This window comes from Entelurus aequoreus, linkage group LG25 (assembly GCF_033978785.1).
Source record: "Entelurus aequoreus isolate RoL-2023_Sb linkage group LG25, RoL_Eaeq_v1.1, whole genome shotgun sequence".
Lineage (NCBI taxonomy): Eukaryota > Metazoa > Chordata > Actinopteri > Syngnathiformes > Syngnathidae > Entelurus > Entelurus aequoreus.
In genome coordinates, this window is record NC_084755.1 from 41,967,729 (window position 1) to 41,975,983 (window position 8,255).

Here is an 8,255-nt window from a genome sequence, read left to right on the forward strand (position 1 = left end):
CACCGGCGCAACCCCGGGGCAGACCGTCGGAGGGGGGACGCGTGGCGTGGAGCGCTACCTGGACACAAGTCGAGGGACTGATCACCCTCGGCTGGGTCGCCCGGGAGAGGGTGTTTGATTAAGACCCGAAACACCCTATGACCCCGGGAGAATCACTGATGATGTGTCCAGGTTGCACCGTAAGGTGTATTATGAAACCTTAGATCCACTATGGACTGGACTCTCACACTATTATGTTAGATCCACTATGGGCTGGACTCTCACTATTATGTTAGATCCACTATGGGCTGGACTCTCACTATTATGTTAGATCCACTATGGACTGGACTCTCACTATTATGTTAGATCCACTATGGACTGGACTTTCACAATATTATGTTAGATCCACTATGGACTGGTCTCTCACTATTATGTTAGATCCACTATGGACTGGACTTTCACAATATTATGTTAGATCCACTATGGACTGGACTCTCACTATTATGTTAGATCCACTATGGACTGGACTCTCACACTATTATGTTAGATCCACTATGGACTGGACTCTCACTATTATGTTAGATCCACTATGGACTGGACTTTCACAATATTATGTTAGATCCACTATGGACTGGACTCTCACTATTATGTTAGATCCACTATGGACTGGACTCTCACTATTATGTTAGATCCACTATGGACTGGACTCTCACTATTATGTTAGATCCACTATGGACTGGACTCTCACTATTATGTTAGATCCACTATGGACTGGACTCTCACTATTATGTTAGATCCACTATGGACTGGACTCTCACTATTATGTTAGATCCACTATGGACTGGACTCTCACTATTATGTTAGATCCACTATGGACTGGACTCTCACACTATTATGTTAGATCCACTATGGACTGGACTCTCACACTATTATGTTAGATCCACTATGGACTGGACTCTCACACTATTATGTTAGATCCACTATGGACTGGACTCTCACTATTATGTTAGATCCACTATGGACTGGACTTTCACACTATTATTCTAGACCCACTCGACATCCCTTGCTTTCGGTCTCCCCTAGGTGGTGGTGGGGGGGTCTCTCCAAGGTTTCTCATAGTCATTCACATCGACGTCCCACTGGGTTGAGTTTTTCCTTGCCCGTATGTGGGCTCTGAGCCGAGGATGTCGTTGTGGCTTTAGCAGCCCTTTGAGACACTTGTGATTTCGGGCTATATAAGTAAACATTGATTGATTGATTGACTACATTTATTAAGTCAATTCAAAAAGGGATTTGTAGAATTGCAGACGTTCACTCGTAGATCCAGGGTTGGCCACAAGGGGCGTAGTCCAGCAGCTCGTTGGCCTTGAACCACAAGTCGATCTCCCGCTTGGCGTTTTCCACCGTGTCGCTGCCGTGAATGATGTTCCTGTAAGTCATGTGACCAAACACACCTGCCATCAAATATATCATCATCATCACAATAATGAATTCATATATTATATGATAGTCAGACATCAACTTTTTTTCTACTAACTCGAAGTGTGTGACACTAGGAGCCATCATTCATTCACTCATGGACGCTGGTAATCTACATTTATTAATAATTAACACCTTGATGGTGATAATCTACATTTATTAATAATTAACACCTTGATGGTGATAATCTACATTTATTAATAATATTAATAATTAACACCTTGATGGTGATAATCTACATTTATTAATAATATTAATAATTAACACCTTGATGGTGGTAATCTACATTTATTAATAATATTAATAATCAACACCTTGATGGTGGTAATCTACATTTATTAATAACACCTTGATGGTGGTAAGATACATTTATTATTAATAATAATAACACCTTGATGGTGGTAATATACATGTATTAATAATTAACACCTTGATGGTGGTAATCTACATTTATTAATAACACCTTGATGGTGGTAAGATACATTTATTAATAATAATAATAATAACACCTTGATGGTGGTAAGCTACATTTATTAATAATTAATACATTGATGGTGGTACTCTACATTTATTAATAATATTAATAACACATTGACAATGGCAATCTACTTTTATTAATAATAATAATTAACACCTTGATGGTGGTAATCTACATTTATTAATAATTAACACATTGATGGCGGTACTCTACATTTATTAATAATATTAATAACACATTGACAGTGGTAATCTACATTTATTAATAATTAACACCTTGATGGTGGTAATCTCCATTTATTAATAATAATAACACCTTGATGGTGGTAAGATACATTTATTAATAATAATAATAACACCTTGATGGTGGTAAGCTACATTTATTAATAATAATAACACCTTGATGGTGGTAAGCTAAATGTATTAATAATAATAACACCTTGATAGTGGTAAGCTAAATTTATTAATAATAATCAACACCTTGATGATGGTAAATTCCATTGATTAATAATAATAATAATAACACATTGATGGTGGTAAACTACATTTATAAATAATAATAACACCTTGATGGTGGTAAGCTAAATGTATTAATAATAGTAACACCTTGATGGTGGTAAGCTAAATTTATTAATAATAATCAACACCTTGATGATGGTAAATTACATTTATTAATAATAATAATAACACATTGATGGTGGTAAACTACATTTATTAATAATAATAACACCTTGATGGTGGTAATCTACATTTATTAATAATAATCAACACTTTGATGGTGGTAAGCTACATTTATTAATAATAATCAACACCTTGATGGTGGTAAGCTACATTAATAATAACACCTTGATGGTAGTAAGCGTCATTTATTAATAATAATCAACACCTTGATGGTGGTAAACTACATTTATTAATAATAACACCTTGATGGTGGTAATCTACATTTATTAATAATAATCAACACCTTGATGGTGGTAAGCTACATTTGTTAATAATAATCAACACCTTGATGGTGGTAAGCTACATTAAATAATAATAATGAGAATGGTAACACCTTGATGGTGGTATTCCACACTTAATAATATTAATAATAATAATGATATTAATAAACATATTGCTGATGGTAATCTTCATTTAGTAATACTATTAATATACACATTTATGTGGTAATCTACATTTATTGATATTAATTTACAATATATAATAAAAAAATAACACCTTGATGGTGAAAATCTATTTGATAATAATAGTGGTAATCTACATTGAATTATAATATTAATGTACACATTGATGATGTAATCTACATTTAATAATAAATAAATGTACACATTGATGATGTAATCTACATCTAATAATAATATTAATGTACACATTGATGATGTAATCTACATTTAATAATAATAATGCAGATGGGATAGGCTCCAACATCCCCCACGACCCAATAGGGACAAGCGGTAGAAAAAGAATGGATGGATAATAATATCCACATTTATGTGGTAATCTATATTTAATATTAATATACAAATGTATGTGGTAATCTATATTTAATATTAATATACACATTTATGTGGTAATCTATATTTAATAACTATATACACATTAATGCTGGTCATCTACATTTAATAATAGTAATATACACGATGTTAGTGGTAATCTATATTTAATAATAATTATAATTATATACACATTAATAAATGATAAATGGGTTATACTTGTATAGCGCTTTTCTACCTTCAAGGTACTCAAAGCGCTTTGACACTATTTCCACATTCACACACACATTCACACACACATTCACACACTGATGGAGGGAGCTGCCATGCAAGGCGCTAACCAGCAGCCATCAGGAGCAAGGGTGAAGTGTCTTGCCCAAGGACACAACGGACGTGACTAGGATGGTAGAAGGTGGGAATTGAACCCCAGTAACCAGCAACCCTCCAACTGCTGGCCCGGCCACTCTACCAACTTCGCCACGCCGCCCCCCCCCCCCCCAAAAAAAATCTATATTTAATAATAATTATATACACATGAATCTACATGTGGAGTCATATAAAGTGGCATTATTCATATTCATACACTAACATACTATTATTTTGCCCAAGGACACAACAGCAGTGACTAGAATTGGCAGAAGCTGGATTGAAAGCAGTAAAGCTCACATGGGCAGGTGAGCCCCGCCCCCAACGTGATTGACAGCTATCCGCTAACGAGTGGTCACACCTGCCGATGTCGATGCAGAAGTCTCCTCGGATGCTTCCTGGTTTGGAGTCGGCCGGGTTGGTCTCTCCCAGCATCATCCTGGCCAGCTTGACGATGCCCCGCCCCTCCCACACCTGCAGCATCAGGTGACATCATCAGGGGACATAGTGACATCATGAGGTGTCACAAACAGAAGTGGTTACCATGGCAAAGACGGGTCCTGAGGACATGTACTTGCAGAGCGCGGCGTAGAAGGGCGTGGCCTTCAGGTCCAAATAATGCGTCTTCATGTGCTCTTCTGACGCCTGAAACACAAACACGCCTCCTTTTGCCATCATGGCGGCCGCGTAGGAAAGTTGCCATGGTTACCTGCATGAACTTGGCAGCGAGCAGCTTGAAGCCTCTCTGCTCGAAGCGCTTGATGATGTCACCGCACAAACCTCTCTGGACGCCATCGGGCTTCACGGCGATGAAGGTGCGCTCCATGTCAGTGGTGGGCGGGGCCTGTTCCTGCTGTGTGACGCAATACAAGAACATTTGGAAGCTGACACCTCCCCCCCACACCTGTTGATGCTAACTTTGGCATCAGCTGCTGGTGGATCATATGACCCCCCCCCCCCCACACTTCCTGCTCGCTCCTTTAAAGCAACAATATGTCAGTACCAACACTTTTGATGAGTTGACATAAAATCACTGAATTCAGGGCAGGGAGGAGGACAAGACGGGAAGGAGGAGAAAGAGAAAAGAAAGCGAAGAAGAAAATGTGATTTGAAGAAGTGAAGGAAGAGAAGAAGAAGTGAAGAATGAGAAGAAGAGAAAGAAAAGGAGAAGAAGTGAAAAAGGAGAAAGAGAAAAAGAGGAAGAAGAGAAAGAAAAGGAGAAAAAGAATAAGAGAAATAAAAAAAGGAGAAGAGAAAGAAAAAAAGAGAGAAGGAACAAAAAAAGAAGAAAGAAAAGGATAAGCGGAAAAAGAAAAATGGAAGAAAAGAGAAAGAGAAGAAGAAACTTACATGATGTAGAAGAAGTCACATTGTGGTCACCTAGAGAGTGCTGACTATTTAAAGGAGGGGGGGGGGGGGGGTCCAGACCTGCTCTCTGATTGGCTGACTGGGTGGTCATGTGGTCAAAGTGACGAAAAGACGGCCTTTCAAGGCATACATGATGGTCACCATGGCAACTAAAGGCCTCCCTGAGCAGTCTTGACTCCGCCCCAAATAAAAATAAACAGGAAGTGTTTTCTAAACAGGACCAGAATAGATCTACATAGGATAGATCATCTGACACATAGATCTACATAGGATAGATCATCTGACACATAGATCTACATAGGATAGATCATCTGACACATAGATCTACATAGGATAGATAATCAGACACACATAGAGCTACATAGGATAGATAATCTGACACATAGATCTACATAGGATAGATCATCTGACATACATACATCTACATAGGATAGATCACCTGACACACATAGATCTACATAGGATAGATCACCTGACACACATAGATCTACATAGGGTAGATCACCTGACACACATAGATCTACATAGGATAGATCATCTGACAAAAATAGAGCTACATAGGATAGATCATCTGACACATAGATCTACATAGGATAGATCATCTGACACATAGATCTACAAAGGATAGATCATCCGACAAAGATTTACATAGGATAAATCATCTGACACACATAGATCAGCATAGGATAGATCATCTGACACACATAAATCTACATAGGATAGATAATCTGACAAAAATAGAGCTACATAGGATAGATCACGTGAGCTCTGGAAAATTCTCAACAACCAGCTTCCTGGTTGCAGCCAGAAACTTAAAACAAGACTCACCAACATCAGCATCAAGGAGGGTGACTCCCTCATTACAGACAAAATGGAGGTAGCTAGCAGACTTAACGCCTTTTTCACCAGCATAGCTGCAACTCTTGTCAACAAGCTGTCCCACCACTCTGGTCGCTTTGGTGTAGAACACATTAAAGCCTTCTACAGAAAGCTAGGAGTATCCAACAATGATTTCAAATTAGAAATGGTCACAGCTGATGAGGTGTTTAAAAAATTGAGCGCGCTCCACCCTAACAAGGCCACCGGTCTTGATAATATTCCCTCCAGATTCCTCAGGGACTCTGCCTCCATCATTGCCCCGATCATCACGCACATAATAAACCTATCAATTACACAAGGCCAAGTACCAAAAGATTTTAAGATAGCAAGAGTAACTCCCCTCTTTAAAAAAGGAAGCAAATTGGAACCTAGCAACTACCGACCTGTTTCTATTCTCAGCTCCATTTCCAAAGTAATGGAGAAAATAGTTTATGAACAGGTCGATAGTTACCTTGCCACTAATAAACTCATGTACAAATTCCAATCCGGCTTCAGAACTAACCACTCCACTGACACATGACTTCTCTATCTGACCGACCACATCAAACATGAGGTGGACGCGGGCAAATACTGCGGCATGGTCATGCTGGACCTTCAGAAGGCCTTTGACACCGTTAACCACGCTATACTGTTGGATAAGCTCAGAGCAATCGGATTTAACAAAACCTCTTGGAGCTGGATGCAGTCTTACTTGGAGGGGAGGGAGCAGGTGGTAGAGGTGAACGGCACCGTGTCCCCCCCCTCTCTCGGTGAGCTGTGGAGTCCCCCAAGGCAGTATATTGGGACCTTTACTGTTCCTAATATACATAAACGACATGTCATCGGCATGTGACTGTGAATTGTTTTTGTTTGCGGATGACTCTGCCTTGCTGGTATCAGACAAGGACAAGTCACAGGTGGAGAAAATCCTCAGTGCTGAGCTCTGTAGAACTTGCACCTGGCTCGCTGACAACAAGTTATCCATCCACTTGGGTAAAACAGAATCCATCCTGTTTGGGTCCCACATCAACCTTAAGAGAGTCAATCACTTCACCATAAAAGTAGGTGACAGTGTCATCACCAGGAAAGATGAGGTCACCTACCTAGGTTCCATTCTAGAGGCTAACCTTTCCTGTGATAAAATGGCAACCAAGGTAATCAAAAAGGTTAACCAACGAACGAGATTTCTCTACAGAATTTCCTCTCTGGTCAACAAAAGCACCTTGAGGATTCTGGCGGGAACTCTCGTTCAACCCTTTTTCCATTACGCATGCACCTCCTGGTACCCTAGCACCTCCAAAACCCTCAAATCTAAACTCCAAACATCTCAGAACAAACTAGTCAGGTTACTTCTAGACCTCCACCCCAGATCCCACCTCACTCCTACCCACTTCTCTAAAGTGGGCTGGCTCAAGGTGGAGGACAGAGTTAAACAACTTGCACTGAGCCTAGTCTATAAAATCCGCTACACCTCCCTGATACCGAAGTACATGTCAAACTACTTCCTTAACGTAAATGACCGCCATAACCACAACACCAGGGGGAGCTCCACTAACCACGTTAAACCCAGATTCCGAACTAACAAAGGTCTTAACTCATTCTCTTTCTATGCCACATCAATGTGGAATGCGCTCCCCACAGGTATAAAAGAAAGGGCATCTCTATCCTCCTTCAAAACCGCTATAAAAGTTCACCTCCAGGCAGCTACAACCCTAAACTAACACCCTCCCCGGATTGCTAATAATCAAATGTAAACAATCAAATGCAGATACTTTTTCTTGTGCCTTCTGATCTCTCTCTCTCTCTCTCTCTCTCTCTCTCTCTCTCTCTCTCTCTCTCTCTCTCTCTCTCTCTCTCTCTCTCTCTATGTCCACTACTTGATGTCCATACCCCCAACCCACCCCCCCTCCACACTCCTGATTGTAAATAATGTAAATAATTCAATGTGATTATCTTGTGTGATGACTGTATTATGATGATAGTATATATGATAGTATATATCTGTATCATGAATCAATTTAAGTGGACCCCGACTTAAACAAGTTGAAAAACTTATTCGGGTGTTACCATTTAGTGGTCAATTGTACGGAATATGTACTTCACTGTGCAACCTACTAATAAAAGTCTCAATCAACCAATCAATCAATCATCTGACACATAGATCTACATAGGATAGATCATCTGACACACATTGATCTACATAGGATAGATCACCTGACACACATAGATCTACAT

At 39.6% G+C, this 8,255-nt stretch overlaps 1 protein-coding gene across 1 annotated transcript; it reads right to left on the bottom strand.

Annotated features, from left to right (window-relative positions):
- Positions 1-1,235: 1,235 nt before the first annotated feature.
- Positions 1,236-5,206, bottom strand: nme3 (NME/NM23 nucleoside diphosphate kinase 3). Its single transcript, XM_062037171.1, has 5 exons — positions 5,145-5,206; positions 4,504-4,647; positions 4,338-4,439; positions 4,156-4,268; positions 1,236-1,408 (listed from the first exon to the last, which is right to left on the bottom strand). Exons 2-5 carry the CDS (start codon positions 4,618-4,620, stop codon positions 1,291-1,293), a joined length of 450 nt encoding a protein of 149 aa, XP_061893155.1. The 5' UTR covers positions 4,621-4,647; positions 5,145-5,206; the 3' UTR covers positions 1,236-1,290.
- Between the last annotated feature and the right edge of the window lie 3,049 nt (positions 5,207-8,255).

Bases quoted from the DNA above. Each gene is read 5' to 3' on its own strand.
- nme3 (XM_062037171.1), bottom strand. From the start codon at position 4,620: ATGGAGCGCACCTTCATCGCCGTGAAGCCCGATGGCGTCCAGAGAGGT. The intron at 4,269-4,337 runs GTAACCACTTCT...CTGATGCTGCAG, and splicing joins CAGGACCCGTCTTTGCCATG to GTGTGGGAGGGGCGGGGCAT. The intron at 1,409-4,155 runs GTGTGACCACTC...CATGACTTACAG, and splicing joins TTCTGCATCGACATCGGCAG to GAACATCATTCACGGCAGCG.